Genomic DNA, 17,899 nt, shown 5'->3' on the forward strand with positions numbered 1-17,899 from the left:
GTTTACTGCATTGTAGAATACTTAATGACATCATCATAACCCTATTGAGGTGTGTGATGGGATTCCCATTTTAAGATGGGAAAAGTTCAGAGAGCCTTGGTAACTGCCCAAGGTCAAACATATGGTAAATGCAGAATTTACCAGGTGTATTTGATTTTGTTTAGCTTCATTGAGTGCTTGCTATGGTGCCAGGCATGGTGCTTATTATGCCTTGGGAGTTTCGAGATGAATAATACATGGTTCTTGACCTCCAGAATATGGCAAGTGAATAAGATAGTAATTTTTAAGCTTCTGCACAACAAAGGAAATAATAAACAAAACTAAAAGGCAACCTATGGAATAGGAGAAGATATTTGCAAATGATATATCTGATAAGGGGTTAATGTCCAAAATATATTAAAAAGAACTTACACAATACAAAACCAAAAAAACCAAATAATCAGATTAAAAATGGGCAGAGGACTGAATAGACATTTTCCAAAGAAGACATAACAGATGGCCAGCAGACATGAAAAGATGCTCAACCTCCCTGATCATCAGGGAATGCAAATCAGAGCTGTAGTCACCTCCAGCCTTTCAGAACGGTTAAAAACAACACAGGAAGCAGGTGTTGTCGAGGATATGGAGAAAAGGGAACCTGGAACCCTCTTGCACCGTTGGTGGGAATGCAAACTGGTGCAGCCCCTCTGGAAAACAGTATGGAGGTTCTTCAAAAAGCTAAAAATAGAACTGCCCTCTGATGCAGCAATCACACTATTGGTATTTACCCAAAGAATACAAAAGTACTAATTCAAAGGGATACATGCATCCCAAAGTTTATAGCAGCATTATCTACAATAGCCAAATTATGGAAACAGCCCCTGTCCACTGATTGATAAATGGATAAAGAAGGTGTGTGTGTGTGTGTGTGTGTATGTATATATGTATATATACATATATATAAAGAATACATATATACATCTATATAAAGAAGCCATAAAGAAGAATGAAATCTTGCCATTTGCAATGACATGAATGGAGCTATAGAGTATTATTCTAAGTGAAGTAAGTCAGAGAAAAATACCATATAATTTCACTCATGTGGAATTTAAGAAGCAAAACAAACAAGCAATGGGGAAAGAAGAGAGGCAAACCCAGATTTTTAACTATAGAGAACAAACTGTTAGTTATCAGAAGGGAAGTGGGGGGGGGGGGGCGGGGAGAATGGGTGAAATAGATGACTAAGGAATGCACTTGTGAAGAGAACCACGTGATGCATGGAAGAGTTAAATGACTATTGTCTACCTGAAACTAATAATTACATTGTGTGTTAACTAGCTGGAATTTAAATAACTTTTAAAAGAGAGTAATTTTTAGGGGAGACTTGGGGACCCCTAGATCAATATACCCCAGTCTGAGAGTTTAGGGCCATTTTCTGGAAGCCACGGTGCCTGAACTAAATCTCAGAGGAGGAATAAGAGTAAATTGTAAAAAAGGTGACCAGGGGAGAGTGTTGCATCCAGAGGAAACCACATGTGTAAAGGCATTCAGACATAAAGCTCTGTGATTTATGCTAAGAAATTTAGCATTCTAAGAAATTTAGCATTTGTAACCTATTTCTATGTAGATCTTAAAGGATGAGGTGAGTGAAGACCAACAGAGAAGCCTCTCTGAATAAATATCAGAAGCTGGTTGAAATATTTGCGGATAAAATTTTAGACTTTTCAATGTGTTTTTACCTTCCCTTTCTAGGATCAGTTCGACAGCTTAGACAAGCATACACAATGGGGAATTGACTTCTTGGAAAGATATGCCAAATTTGTTAAAGAGAGGATAGAAATTGAACAGAACTATGCGAAACAATTGAGGTAAGTTATAATTTTTTTTCAGTTCTCAGAAATGAAGTTATATCTTTAAACGGATAGATCAGTGTAAATTCTGTGGATTTTTTGGGTCATAATTAGATTGAATTAGGTAACCGATTTTTAAAAAAAAATTTTTTTTTAACATTTATTTTTTTTTGAGAGAAAGAGAGCGCAAGCTGGTGAGGGGCAGGGAGAGAGGGAGATACAGAATCAAGCAGGCTCCAGGCTCTGAGACGGCAGTGCGGGGCTCAAACCCACTAGCCGCAAGATCATGACCTGAGCTGAGGTTGGACGCTTGACCAACTGAGCCACCCAGGTGCCCCATAACCAATTTGTTTTAATCAATTTAATTAAATAATTGGAATTATTTAGGAATATTGGCTAGCTAGATCATGCCGTAGATATTCCAGAAACATATGTAAAATGCTAAAATCAGGAAGCAAAATGCCAGGAAAAAGAAATTCCTGAGTAATATGCTTTCCCCCTGTAATTTTTGCTGTAGTAATCTTTCAAAAGCATTGAAGATTTCTTCAATTTCTCAGTTCTTCAGAGTTTCTAGAACTTGGAAATTGAGTGTGCGGAGCTGAATTTCTGTCAAAAATCAGATAATATATTTCTGATGAAAGTAATGTTGGAGTATGTGTTAGAAGATAATAGTTTTAAAGGGAAAGCTTTAGCCATAAAACAGATGGAATTTATCTTAAGGTTTTGGTCAGGTGGAAAATTGTTGTGAGACTACACCTTGACAAATAGTTTTGGTAGAACTTACTCAATAAAAACGGTGCTTAAAGTCTTAAAGACTAGACCCCAGTATAAGGTTTTAGCCAGCAGGGTTAGGGTTCCTTATGTTGCAAGTGACAGAAAAGTAACCTAAAACAGGCACACGTGACTAAAAAATTTAGGTATATTTAGGAGCGCCCGGGTGGCTCAGTCCATTAAACGTCCATCTCTTGGTTTTGGCCCAGGTTATGATCTCATGGTTGGTGAGATTGAGCCCCACTTAGATCTCTGTGTTGACAGTGTGGAGCCTGTTAGCGATTCTTTTTCTCCCTCTCTCTCTGCCTGTTACCCCATTATCTCTCCTCTCTCTCTTTCTCTCTCAAAATAAATAAACAAACAAACAAACATTTTTAATTAGAAAAAAAATTCAGGTATATTTTGATTCAGGGATCAAATGTGTCCAGGCACCATTTCTTGGCTCTGCTTCCCCTTGTTGCTTTTATCTTCAGTTTCCATTCAGTACTATCCTTCCTGCCCCTTTAGCTCTAGATTTCATATCTTCGTACCTCCACATTCCAGGGAATGATGGTCTTTTCTGTTGTGCATATGGGGAAGGAGAGAGGAAGGAAAAGGGAGAAAGAAGAAATTGAAAGAAGGGAGAGGAGGGGGGGTGGAAGGAAAGCAGAGTGTAAGCTTGTGCCACCTTCTTTTTTCCAGAAACTCCAGTGAAGGTCATCTTTTATCATGCTAAACCTAGTGAGGTTATATGTTTCTCCTGAACAGTTCAGAGGTAGGAATACTCTTAGGTTGACTTATAGCTAGTGAAGGGGGAGGATAGTTACCCTAAAGAAATTTAAGTGGGTGGCAAAAGATTAGGGGATATTTGAGTGATAAACCACATATATCTACTACAGTAGTAGTGGTGTATGTAACTACTGACTGGTTATAGGGATGGAATAGAGTAGTATGATGAATAGATTACTTACAGTATTTTTATAATGATATGCTATTATAATGACATTTGCTAACATAGTGGCGTCATGCTAATGTACTGATCCCATTCATTTCCTCTGGTTTTTGTGTTTTGTTGTTGAGAGAGAAACAGAGCATGAGGGGGGAGGGGCAGAGATGGAGACACAGGATTCAAAGCAGACTCTAAACTTTGAGCTGTTAGCACAGAGCCTGTGTAGGGCTTGAACTCACGAGATGTGAGATCATTACCTGTGCTGAAGTTGGACGCTTAACTGACTGAGCCACCCAAGTGCCCCTATTTTTTTTTTTTTTTTTAAACAAGGTATTTTCCATATGAAAATATGAACCAGCAAACCTACTAGGATATTAATAAAAATAATGATAATATTTCACCTGTCCAAAAGTTATGATCTGGGAACTTTATCCAGAATCTAGAATTCTTTACCCCAAATCAAGAAGCATTAAGGACCTCTGAGAGGTTAAAATAGCAATAAAAAGTAATCACATGTGAACAGTGAAAAATTTCCCTCATTTAATCTTCAATTTGATCTCATTTCTAGCACAGTAAGTTGTCTGGTTCCCAAGTTTTCCAATGGAAGTGAGGATAAGAAATGTTACAGGCAATGTAGTGATGACAGTTTGAAGTGACAATAAGGGAAGAGTTCAACATACTACAAAAAAACAGATGAAAACAGTGTTTCCAACATAAAAGCACCTTGTCAGTAAGGGAATGATGAAAAATACTATGGAATAAGCAGTTTAAATAAATCACATGTAGCAGGATAAACTTAAAAGGCTATTCAGTCCATCAGTGTAAAAAGCAAATTGTAGAACTGAATGTACAGCAAGATCTCCTTCTTTACTCGTGTGTATGTATACAGTTTTGTATAAAAGTTGTATATTTTCTGAAGAAGTCTAGGATACACTCCAAATTGTTTTATAGTGGTTATCCCTAGGGAATGGGAGTGGGGGATTGGTAGGAAAAGGAAGTTCCATTTTTTATTTAGACTTTTGAAATAGTGAAGTTTTTTCAGTGGTTGTGTATTATTTTTGTAATTTAAAACATTTGTTCTTAAGCAAAGAAGATGACATATTTCAAAAGAAAATTCTGTTACAAATTATAAAATAAAAATTGGTAATTTAGGGGTGCCTGGGTGACTCAATCAGTGAAGCATCCCAACTTCAGCTTAGGTCATGAACTCATGGTTTGTGAGTTCAGGCCCCATGTTGGGCTCTGTGCTGACAGCCCAGAGCCTGGAGCCTGCTTCGGATTCTGTGTCTCCCTCTCTCTCTGTTCTTTTCCCACATGCACACGCATGTGTGTGCGTGTTCTCTCTCTCTTTCTCTCTCCCTCTTTCTCTCCCTTCCTCCCTCCTTCCCTCTCAAAAATAAATAAACATTAAAAAATTTTTTTTTGAAAATTAGTATTTATAAGGTAGAACTTCAACAATCTGGATGTCTAGAATAACTGGACTCAAGGGTTTCAGGAAGGCCAAGGTTTTACTATAGTAATAGGGCTAATCAGATGGCAGATTTGTTAGCCTTTCTGTTTTGTGACTGATAATAACCATTATAATTTTCATTGAAGCAAGGGTGGCTAGAACCCACAATTACATGATATGGAAAATACAATTTTGTAGGAGACAGTAAGCTTTATTACGTATAGATACTCTAGATCAGTGATTTGCATCTTTCTTCTCTCCCAGCACACTAAAGAAATTTGGCACACCTCCATCTTAATAGTGGCTCTCCAGTGTAATGATTTTCAACAAAGACAGGATTATTGGAAGGTGTTGAGGAATTCCAGTAAGGTAGAATTGGGAAGAGGCATGTGTAACTTAAACCACTGACTCCCTTTCCTCTCTCTACATTGAGATTTGCTCCTTTGGCTGAATACTTAGTAAATGATTAAATTATCATTTACATGCTCTGTATAGTATCTGTTTTGTCCAAAGGGAAGAAGTTTGCCTTGTTTATTTCCTCTCTAATGGGAAAAATTCTTTTGCTACCTTTTTTGTTACCGCAGAAGCAATTTCTTTTATAGTGAGGCAGCTTCCCCCCCCTCCTAAATAACTATATTCAGGATGTTATACATTTATATTTTAGATATATTGTAAGATTAAAATTTCTCAGCCTTTCGTGCCCTTAGTTTATTTTCCTCTCCCCCCTCTTATTTGTCTGTGAGGAATGACTTACATCCTTTCAAGTTGGAAGGGGGTTAGGAATAGTGTAAGTCTCTAAGGAATTTGGAAGTAAGGTTTGTAGGAACTTGAGGGGCTAGTTGTTATTAGGAAAAGGTAATTTATTACTGTCTAGTAAAACTTTAGTCATGAGACCCTTCACATGTATATTAGTGGGCCCTATGCTTGGAGGATGATTGCTAACATGTAACTTGGGGCATGGAGATAAAAGAAGTTTCCAAAGGAAATTTTATATGTTAAAGGAGACTTACTGGATCTTGGAGGTTGGGATAATGTTAAGCTAAGATTGTGTTTTACCCTTAGCAAAGTATTAACGTTGAGGAAGTTGAGTTCCTAGAGGAAGGTCACTCTGCCTGTCTCAGGGACTTGTCAATAGGCTCTATAAGTTGTAAAGAAGTCTAATTTTTTTCTTTTGCTTTTGTCCTCTACATCAGTTATGGATAATTGAGTCATCTCCATTTTGAGTGATGATATATGGTGACATCAGATTACTTGGTAGAATGTTTTTTTGTTTGCAGGCATAAAAAAATGAAATCGGTCATTCTTTTAATAAACTTACACTATTGTATTTGTATGGCAGAGATTAAAATTTCTTTAGTAAAAAATGAAGCTGTATGTACATGATAGTTATTTATCATTTTTTTCTAGTAAAGATAATTACAGTATTAAGTTCCATCATAGAGGTTGTTCTATGAAATTGTATTCCTCTACTTCCACAGACCATTCCTTTTTGGTTCAGATATGGCAGTGTGGTATACTGGAAGAGAAATAGATTGGACGACAGAAGCTTAACAGCTACTCTTACTTTAACTAGAACAGAAATCTCTCCCAATTCCTTTTGATCTTATGTTGTGTACCAACGCCAAGCCTGGCCTACATAACTGGTCCTCCTAGAGCTGAGTGGATATAAGTTGAAGAATAAATAATTGAATGATCTGTGTTTCAATTTAGTTTAGAAATTAGGATCTCTGCTCATATGCTGAAACTTTGACAAAGTACTGCTTTCTATCCATACTAGAGTTTTTGTTATGTACATCATTGTGATGAAGTTGTTCTACTAAGAGCTGTCCTAAATATTTAGGGTAGGCTTAGGTATAGAATAATCCAAATAAAACCGGTTTCTATTTTATATTTAGTCTTTACTTTCTCATGCCTCTTCATCACTGTTCTTTGTCACTCTGTTTAGTCTCAGAAGAACCTAGGGAGCTCATCTTAGTACTGTTTTGATGAAAGTAGAGATTACGTTTATTCTTTGGTTGGCCATTGTTTAACTCTCTACTGCTTTGGTCTCTTCTGTGTTTTTGATTAATTGTTGAATACAGTAAACCCTGTTAGTGGTATCTGGCTAGAGGCAGGAGGAACTATTGCCCATATTTTAGGGTTTAGATGAACTTTCTTCATAGAATTCAATCCTGTGGAAATTCTTTTATTCCTTTCAATCCCCACTGAGCTTGCCTGGGTTAAAAAAAAAACAAAACAAAAAACCATATATATATATATATATATATATATATATATATATATATATATATATGCGCCTGTATGAGATGATTTATTGGCTACATAATTGTGCTTCTTATTTAAAAAAAAATTTTTGTTTTAATGTCTATTTTTGAGAGAGAGACAGAGCATGAGCAGGGGAGGGGCAGAGAGAGCAGGAGACAGAGAATCCAAAGCAGGCTCCAGGCTCTGAGCTGTCAGTGCAGAGCCGAATGCAGGACTTGAACTCAAGAACCGTGAGATCGTGATCCCAGCTGAAGTTGGATACGTAACTGACTGAGCCACCCATGCGCCCCACTGTGCCTCTTATTTCTAGAATGTCATTACCTACTAAAATGTAAAACTTGACAGAAGAGAGAGATTTTTGTTTGTTCTGTGTACTGCTTATTTCCTAGCTTCTAGAACAGTGCCTAGCACAGAGCAAGCCTTTGTTTTTGGTATTTACTGAACACTTATATAGCATTTATTTTGTTAGCACTATTATATTGCTGTTGTACATACTAATAGGTTTTATTTTCACAAAAACCCAATGAGATTTCAGTTATTATTTTAAAGATAGGAAACTGAGTTACAGAGAGGTGAATAGTTAGTTGGCTTCAAAGTAGCTGCAGAGTCAGGGCTGTAGATGGTATATTATGCTGCTTCAGCATAGAGAGAATGAATCATTCTCTATTGAGGAGTTTTTTTTTTTTTTTCCTATCACCAGTGCCTAGTACCACTGAAACATCTTTGGGTCTCAGTGGTACTCTGAGACAGTAAAGACAATAATAAATTATCTGGAAACTGTATAACATAGTTTTTACAACTAACATATCTATTTATAATGTAATAGTTACAGAAATTTGATTAAAATGTAAATTAAATTGTGTACTTCATAAGTTTAGGTCTAGTTGTATGTTTTCCATAAAAATAAGAACAGATTCAAAAAAAAGGTTAACACCTTAGAAGTCCTTCTTTTAAGAAAATGTTTTTTTCATTACGGAAAGTAAAAAAACAAAAACAAAAAACAAAACCTGTCAAGAAGCCCTGTTTATTTTCATTTCCTTTGCAAGAATACTTTGCAGTGTTTTTTAAACCTCATGTAGAAAGTGTTTGATTTTTTAACTAAGAGAACTTAAGACAAATACTTTTTTTTAGTTTATTTATCTTAGAGAAACTGAATGAGTGGGGGAGTGGCAGAGAGAGAGGGGGACAGAGGATCAGAAGCAGGCTCTTGTGCTGAGAGCAGAGAGCCCAATGTAGGCCTTGAACTCCTGAAGAACCTTGAGATCATGACCCGAGCCACAGTCGGAGGCTTAAACGACTGAGCCACTCAGGCACCCCTAAGATAAATCCTTTTTACTTGTTATGATTCCCATAATCTATTACAAATTGAAGTTAGGGGTAGCATAAGGTTACTTTAGTTCTCTCTGATTCTTGCCTTTAATATTTTCCTTAACTCTGTTAATTCTTTTCTCCTGATGACTTAGAGAGCAAACACCATGGCAGTTGGAGAGCCTTTTCTTTAATGTCATGTAACTATATTTTCTTGATATGTTTGGATTGGACTTCATGTAGTTATCATTGGCATATTTTAGTTTTTTGATATTTTATTTTTTGATTATTGTCATTCTTCTCTTATCCTACCTTGTTCTTTTAATGAGCCATAGAGGTCTGTTTTTGTCTCATTTCATTTTGTTATACCTAAAATGATGCTGCCTGCTTCCCACCCCCCAACTTAATTATCCACCAAACTACTAACCTACATTTTTAACAACTGGATTGAGTGTCATTTTCAGTTTATATATGCTGCTGCCTCATTTAATCTTCACAAGAGTTTGATGATCTGTGATAACCTTTGCAATTTTAAGTTCTTTATTTTCCTATAGCAAGCATCCAACAGTGAACTGTTGAGGAATGATTCAATCAATGTGGAATGATTCATTTTACAACTAAAGAAACTCAGGCTCATCACCTTAATGAGAATCACAATCCCTGTTCTTGATATTTGCATTAAAATGTTTTAGGTGTTTTTGTGTTTTTGTTTTGATTAAATGATGAAGCAGAACCTAACAAGTGAAACACAAAAGTCTTAGGATAGAAAGTTCAAACCAGTTGTATTGAATGTTTTAATAGTAAGCTTTCTAATGAAAAGGATTTAAAGACCTTATTGTTTAAAGAACTAAAAAAAGTAAGTTGGTTGTTAATGGTGTTGGCTGTCTAGATCACTTCATTAATCTCTTGGCTCTTTCATAATGCCTTGAATAATTTCATTTCCAAATTACTTTTTGTGCCATTTGAATTATGTAGCAGTGATTAAAATGAGGTAAAATTTTTATTTCATTATCCTGTTTGTATCAAATATAGGTAAATCAGACATTTAACTGCTCATTTGAATCTAGACTATGCAGGTGTTACTATAGTTGTCTTTTAAGAATCTGATATTTAGAAGGGAAACAGAAGAGTAGAACAGAATTTCTTTGAAAAGTTTAATACTTAAATCTTTGGTGGCAGGCTCCTCCTTCCTCAGTCTAAATTGAAAAAATAAAGTAATTTTTCTTTCTTTTCTATCTTGAACATCCCTGAAAATATTCTTCTGAAAGATCTGCAGTTGCCTATAATCCATTATTATGCCTAAAGAGCAGTGAATTGTTGCATATATTCTTTGGGTATAAACTATGAAGCTGAGGCTAGTATAGCCCCATTCACATTTTAGGTACTGTGTACCCTTGATATGCTAAAGATAAAGCAAAAGTAGAAACTGGCATTAAAGAAATGAGAATAGATACTAAGGTAAACCTTTCACATCTTTGAAGCTTGATTCTTTCCCTATGCCTTTCATAAATAGGTTCTTTTATTTCTTCTAGTCATTTATGTATTTCAGCATCTGCCATTGGTTGAGGTGTAAAAAATGAGAATGAAGTATGTCCCTTAAAAAAAAATATATATATAATATGCAGAATTTGTTGTAATATCACTTGTAGTAATCCCCCCTTTTTTTATTTTTTAAAAAAATTTATTTTTGAGAGAGAGTGAGCGAGCAGGGGAGAGGCAGAGAGAGAGGGAAAGAGATAATGTCAAGTAAGCTCCATGCTGTCAGCACAGAGCCCTCTGTGGGGCTCAAACTCACAAACCATGAGATCATGACCTGAGCTGAAACCAAGAGTCAGATGCTTAACTAACTGAGCCACCCAGGTGCCCCCCCCACCCCCCGCTGTTTTTTTTTACATTTAATTTTTTAAATTGTGGTAAAAATGTAGTTAACATATGATTTGCCGTCTTACTCATTTTAAGTGTACATTTGAACTGCATTAAGTGTATTCATACCATTAGGCAACCAATCTCTAGAACCTAATTCATCTTGAAAAATTAAATTCTATACCTGTTAAACAACTCCCCATTTTACCCTTCTCACAGCCCCTGCAGTTCTACTTTCTGTTTCTATGAATTTGACTACTCTAGGAACCTCATAAGTAAAATCATACTTGCTTTTTTTGTGACTGGCTTATTTCACTTATCATAATGTAAGGGTTATACATGTTGGGGCATGTTTAGAATTTTCTTCCTTTTTAAGGCTGAATAGTATTCCATTGTGTATATATATATATATATATATATGTGTGTGTGTGTGTGTGTGTGTGTGTGTGTGTGTGTGTGTGTGTGTATGTATATATGTATATACACACACACATACACACACACCACATTTTGTTTATCTGTTAATGGACATTTGGCTTACCTTTTGGCTATGATGAATAATGATGCTATGAACAGGTGTGTATAAATATTTTTTTGAGTCCCTGGTTTCAATTCTTTTGAGTTATATACCTAGAATAGGAATTGCTGGATCATATGGTAAATCTGTGTTTAATTTTTTGAAGAACTACCATAATGTTTTTCTCAGTGGCTGTGAGCTGTTTTACATTCCAACCAGCAGTGCCCAAAGGTTCTAACACTTAAAATTTAATATTTAACACTTAAAATGTTCTTGCCAACACTTAAAATTTCTCTGCTTTTATTTTTAAGAGTAGCCATCCTAATGGGTGTCACAGATCTGCTTGTGGTTCTGATGTGCATTTCCCTAATGATTAGTGATTTTGAGTATTTTTTTCTTACGCTTGAGGGACGTTTATGTATCTTTGGAGAAATGCTATTTGAGTTCTTTGTCCCAATTTTTAAATCAAATTATTACTTTTTTTTTGTTACTGAGTTTTAGGTGTTCAAATATATTTTCTGTATTTTAACCCCTTATCAGGTATATGAGTTGCAAATTCTTTCTCCCATTCTGTTGGTTGTGACTTTGGATGCCCAAGTTTTACATTTTGATGTACAAGTTATTTGTTCTTTAATTGCCTATGCTTTTGGTGTCATACCCAAGAAATCATTACCAAATCCAGTGTCATGAAGCTTTCCCCTTATTTTTTCTTAAAAGAGTTTTGTAGTGTTAGCTCCTGCTTTTAGGTCTTTGATCCATTTTGAGTTAATCTTTTTATATGGTGGAAGGTAAGGGTATACAACTTCATTTTGTCTGTGGGTATCTTTTATGTTTAATTTTACACTGTATAAGGAAAGATTCATGTTTGTAAGTGATGGAAAACCCAGTTTGAATGATGAGTATAATGAGAAATTTGTTGAATTATTTATTGATACCTTTTATTGATTTTACTTTTTAATTGAGTTCAAGAAGAGGTTGAATAGTCAAGTTGCTGGAAGGCCTGGAAAGTAGTTAGGTCACAGGGGTAAAAACGTATCTGAAACACATTCAGAGAGCCCTTTGTTTTCTTCTTTTTCTCTAAAAAAATTTTTTTTTTGTTTTTGGCTTCTTTTGGTGAGTTGCCTCCATTCTTTTAGTCAGACTGGCTTTCTCTGTATAGCAGGAAATACACTCACCAGCAGTGCCAGTTTTATGTCTCAGATATTCAGCTCTCATACTGGCCTCAAGGTCCCAAGACCTTGGGAAATTCTAGGAAGAAAACTCTTTGGCCCAGTGAGATTCAGTTTCTGTCTCTGGATCACTTAATTCAGGCCCATAAATAGGGCCATTTCAATTAATCTGGCAGCTCCCAAGCATGTTAACTGTTAGATTGCGGGGAGAAGGGGCAGTTAAGAAGAGGGATGCTGATCAGTCTCAGGTATCTAATACTATGCTTCTGCCAGAAGAAATAATATGAGTTGTATCCCGTTTTACAATAAATATGATATTGGTCTCCTGTTAAATAAGGATTGGAACTCAGCTTCTCATTGGAAGGTGGTTGAAAATGTATAGAGGTGATTTTCAGCCTTTAAAAATCTTTGGGATATCTTATACTCTGTCATTTAACTGTAATATGTAGTTTTAATAAAAGTGAATTAAAATTTCGAGACATTATTTGAAATATTCTATAATTTTCCCTAAAACCAAAAATAAGTAAAAACATGAAAATGGATAAAAAAGATTAAAATTGGCAATTTAAACTTAAGTAGTGTGATTATATTTAATATTACGTATATCATTAGCATATATATGGAATACCGTAAGTTTTGGAGAAGCCCATAAAATTTAGAAGCTTTGTCTGACTGCTGAAGGAGAAATGTTCATTCTTCTGTTTCTAGAGTGCGAGATCCTAAGGTAGTTGGAAAAGATGGGTGAAACACACATATATCAAAACAAAGCATCAGCATACCTGTGACATCTATTTTAATTTCTTTGATATGTATTGCATGTGTATAAAACTTTGTGTTTCAGTTAATTCCTAATTTACAGCACCCTACTCAAAAATGTGACTTACATATAGCCTGCTATCATAATTGGTTACTTTTGGGATCTCTGGTTTTGTTCGAAGTTTGTGAAAAAGAATAGCCTAGGGGAACTGACAGTTAAGGATAGATTTCTTGAGAGTGATGAATTGCGTAAAATATCTTTAGTTGAGAAACAACCTAAATGCTTTACACTTGACATGTTTAAGACAAGCCACTCTGAGATTTATTTGAGCTAATAAGCATATTATGTTAAAAATGTGAAGCAGGGATTTATGGGACTTACTAATCATTCACACTTGTTTATGAATTTTTGCTGACTCTACACTGTTTTCTTAGAAGTTTCAAAGATCAGCTGCTTTGAAGGGAATACATTCTTTATGTTGTTACCATTAATTTTTTGAAAAAATTATAAAAATAGTATATAATTATTGTAACACATTTAAATTCAAGTCCTTTCCCAGCCCCTCTCCCTAGAAGTGAGTATAATTAATAATTTGTTGTGTCTTCTTCCAGAACTTATGTTTTCCTAGAATAGAAGTTTTGATTTGGTGTAGTACAAGCAAAACATTTTGGACCATGCTTTAGTTTTTCTAGTGGCAGGGTTGGCTTGGATGGAGCCTAGTGGCTTGTGTATGGTTTCTGTGGGCTCTTTATACTTGGGGTTTGGGAAGAGTTGCTATAGACGGGTGACTTTTACATAAAGAATGGCAAGAGTGATGAAAAAAATTGCTTAGGACTAACCTTGCATTGCAAAAGATAAAAGTAATTATTACTTTCTTCTTCCCCTTCCCTCTTCTACATATATGCTCTTCCTCCCAGAAGCTAGAGTTTGTTTATTTATTTATTTTAATGTTTGTTAATTTTTGAGAGAGAGAAAGAGTATGAGCGGGGGAGGGGCAAAAAGAGAGGGAGACACAGATTCCGAACTCACAAACTGTGAGATCATGACCTGAGCTGAAGTCGGACGCTTAACCGACTGACCGAGCCCTCCAGGTGCCCCCAGAAGCTAGAGTTTAAATTAATGTTTTTTATGCTATGTTTAAACTGTGTTACGACTTTTATGGGTAACCTCTGGTAGCCATAATTATTTTAAGAGACAGAAGCCCAACTCAGATTGGAATTTATTAATGTGACTGAAAAGTTCAGGGATCTGGATACTCAGGAAAATGTTAAGAATTCTCTTCTCTTGGTTTTGCTTTCCTCTCTGTTGGTTTAATTCCCAAATAGTCTCTTCTCACATGGTAAATCTAAGATTATATCCTATCAGTTTAGCTACAGCAGAGAGAGAACATGTTTTCCCAAGAAGTACAACAGAAATTTTAAGATTGACTTTTGTTAGCCTGGAATAATGAGGCTGGATCAAATAAATATTTCTAGACCATAGCGTGTGGCCAGCAGCACCATAACTACATAGATGTGACATTGAAAGAGCTGTAGTTTTGGATATGCTAGGCAGTACTGAAGTAGTAACTCCATATCCCAGGGGTTTTACACAGCAGATCTTATTTCTTGCTCATGCAAAGTTGACTACAAGTTCAAGTGATAACTCTCTAGGGTAGCCCATGTGATAACTCAAAATCCAGACTGTTTTCATCTTCCATCTCTGCATGGAGCCTCCACAGTTGCTTCAACAGGGAATGGGAGAGCCCTTAGGGTTATGCACAAGTTGTCAGTGCTTTAGTCTGGTAGTTACACAGAGCTTATGGCCCATGATACAGAATTAGTCACGGGGTCTTGCCTAACTGCAGGGGGTGCTGGGAAATGCATAAAATCACGTGTTTTTTTTGATGAGCAGAAATGTATCTGTCACAAGCTGTTAGAAAATAAAGGGTAGTTAGTGATGTAGGTAGGCAAAACAGTTAATGCCCTCTATAGCCTGGAATTCTAAATAGTGCTTAAAATGTTGATATGAAAAAATGTGTTCAGAGTTTGAAACTACTTGCTCTTTGCAATGTTTTTTGCCCAAGTTTGGCTTATTTTTGTTTAAAGTAATTCATGGATTCGTGGTTGAAAATCACTGACTTTAAAAGTAATTTCTAGGGGGCACCTGGGTGGTTCAGTTGGTTAAGTGTCTGACTTTGGCTCAGGTCATGATCTCCTGGTTTGTGGGTTCAAGCCCAGAGTCAGGCTGTGTGCTGACACTTGGAGCATGGAGCCTGATTCAGATTTTATGTCTCCCTCTCTGTCTCTGCCCCTCCCCTGCTTGTGCTCTATCAAAAATAAACAAACATTAAAAAAAAAAAAGTAATTTCTAGGAGCTCCTGGGTGGCTTAGTTAAGCATCCAACTCTTGATTTTGGCTCAGGTTATAATCTCGGTCACAGTCGTGAGATCCAGCCTTGTGTTCGGCTCCCTGCTAGGCTTGGAGCCTCCTTAAAATCCTCTTTCTCCCTCTCCCTCTGCTCCTCCCCCATTCATTCTCTCTCTCTCTGTCTTATAGGAATGAATGAATGAATGAATGAATGAATGAATATGAATAATTTCTAGAATACAACACATTTATATGTTGGAGACTGTGTAGTTATGTTTCTTTTTTTTTTTTTTTTTTAAGTTTATTTTGAGAGAGAGCATGAGCAGGTGGGGGGGTGGCGTGGAGAGAGAGAGAGAGAGAGGGAGAGAGAGAATTCCAAGCAGGCTCCACACTTTCAGCACAGAGCCTGATGCAGGATTTGAACCCACAAACGGAGAGATCGTGACCTGAGTCGAAATCAAGAGTTGGACGCTTAACTGACTGAACCACCCAGACACCCCTAGACTGTAGTTATCTTAATCAATGTGTTCATAAATTAGTTACCTTGTAATTGTTAAATTAAATATTTTTGGTATCAGTGCTGTTATCTCTCTTTGATGTACATACCTGTGGCAGATGGACTGCTATCCAATAGACATTCCTCCTCCTATAACAGCTTTATTGAGGTATCATTTACATACCATAAGATTTCACCCTTTTAATGTATACAATTCAGTGGTTTTTAGTATACTCACAGAGTTGTCAAACTGTCACCAATATTTAATATTAGAATATTTTTATCATTGCAAAAAGAAATCCCCGTACCCATCAGCAGTCATTCTCCATTCACCCCTCCCTCAGGCCCTAGCAACCACTCATCTACTTTCTGTCTTTGTGTATTTGTCTGTTCTAATTAACTGAATTATTCCCATCTCTTCCCCATCTTCCTTTTTGAGTTCTCTCTTAGAAAGACTCTAGGTCATATACAATTAACTGGTTTGGTAGCTATGATTCATCATTCTTTCTGTTGATATGGTACCTGAAATAATCAATGGGTAGCACATAGATTCGCTGATGTTTGAGTTAATAAATTAATTCATCCACAAAAATGATTTTGGGTGGTGTTTCAGATAACTTTGACTAAGAACCAATGGTTAAGGGTGTATGGTTGGATTTCCTTAATATGATGTAGAAGGGCCTCTGCTGCTCCACATATATCTTTCCAACCTCACTAATTACCATTTTTGGTTCACAGTTGATGTTCCAGCAACAATGAACCCATTTGTAGTTCTTCATAAATGCTATAGTATTTTTCTTTTCCTTGCCTTTGCTCATTAGGTCTTCTCTATTTAGAATTCCCCCTGGGCTTTCCAGTTGTCTAATTCTTGTTTACCTTTTCAGGGCATGTCAGGGAATCAAATTTCAACCTTTCTCCTCTGGGGAAGCTCCTCTATAGAGCCTTCTATTGTTCTTTTACCATATTATGTTATGGAAAAGCGTTTTATATATTTGATATCTCTAGGCCAGCAGTCTCTGAACTTTTTATTCCTTACCTGTAGAAATTGTTTGAACATGTGTGTGTGTGCACAATTATTAATAACTAATGTACATGTACTAGCGTGGTGTGGTAAATGTTAGAAAAGCTTTAAAAACATTTTTTTTATATACTTATTTCACTTTTGAGAGAGTGCTTGCGTGTGAGTAGGGGAGGGGCAGAGGGAGAGAGAGAGAATATTAAGCAGGCTCCAGGCCCAGTGCGAGGCCCAATCTCATAACCGTGAGATCATGACCTGAGATGAAATGAAGATTCAGACTCTTAACAGACTGAGCCACCCAGGTACCCCTAAGACATTTATTTTTAATTGTAATATAGTTGACATGTTATGAGTTTCAGGCGTACAACGTAATGATTTAAACATTTATATAAATCATATAGTGCTTACTATGATAAGTGTAGTTACCATCTGTTATCACTTATTGCACTATAATTGACTGTATTGCCTATGCTGTACTTTAAATCCCTGTGGTTGACTTATTTTATAACTGGAAGTTTGTACCTCTTAACCTCTCGTACCTATTTCACCCATCTCCCTTATCTTCTCTCTGGTAATCACCAGTTTTTGTTCTTTGTATTTATAACTCTTTCAGTTTTTTTTTTTTTTTATGGTCTACCACACAGAAGTGAAATCGTATGGCATTTATTTTTCTCTGTCTGACATATTTCACTTAACATAATATTCGTTAGGTCCATTCATGTTGTTGCAAATGGCAAATTTTTGGTTTTGTTTTTTTTTTTTTAAGGCTGAGTAATATTCTTGTGTGGGTGAGTGTGTGTCTGTGTCCCACATCTTCTTTATATATTCATCTATTGATGGATACTTAGGTTGCTTCTGTATCTTCACTATTTAAATAATTCTGCAATAAACATACAAGTGCATATATCTTCCTGAATTAGTATTTTCATTTTCTTTGGAGAAATATCCAGAAGTGAAATTACTGGGTCATGTGGTATTTCTATCTTTAAATTTTTGAGGAACTTCCATGCTGTTTTCCATAGAGGCTGCACCAATTTACATGTCCACCAACATAGGGGCACAAGGGTTCCCTTTTCCCCACATCCTCACCAGCACTTGTTTCTTGTTATTTTGATACTAGCCATTCTGAAAAATGTGAGGTTGTTTTGCTTTTCGTTTCCTTGATGGTTAGTGAGGTTGA

General features: G+C 36.0%; 1 protein-coding gene across 3 annotated transcripts in view; it reads left to right on the plus strand.

Annotated features, from left to right (window-relative positions):
* The window catches only part of FNBP1L (formin binding protein 1 like), a 122,033-nt gene that overhangs the window by 59,884 nt on the left and 44,250 nt on the right, over positions 1 to 17,899 (plus strand). For all 3 annotated transcript variants that reach the window (XM_042997920.1, XM_042997917.1, XM_042997918.1), the window contains exon 2: positions 1,732 to 1,847. In XM_042997920.1, coding sequence (XP_042853854.1) covers positions 1,732 to 1,847 — 116 coding nt within the window. The remainder of the gene's footprint in view (positions 1 to 1,731; positions 1,848 to 17,899) is intronic.

This window comes from Panthera tigris, chromosome C1 (assembly GCF_018350195.1).
Source record: "Panthera tigris isolate Pti1 chromosome C1, P.tigris_Pti1_mat1.1, whole genome shotgun sequence".
Classification (NCBI taxonomy): domain Eukaryota; kingdom Metazoa; phylum Chordata; class Mammalia; order Carnivora; family Felidae; genus Panthera; species Panthera tigris.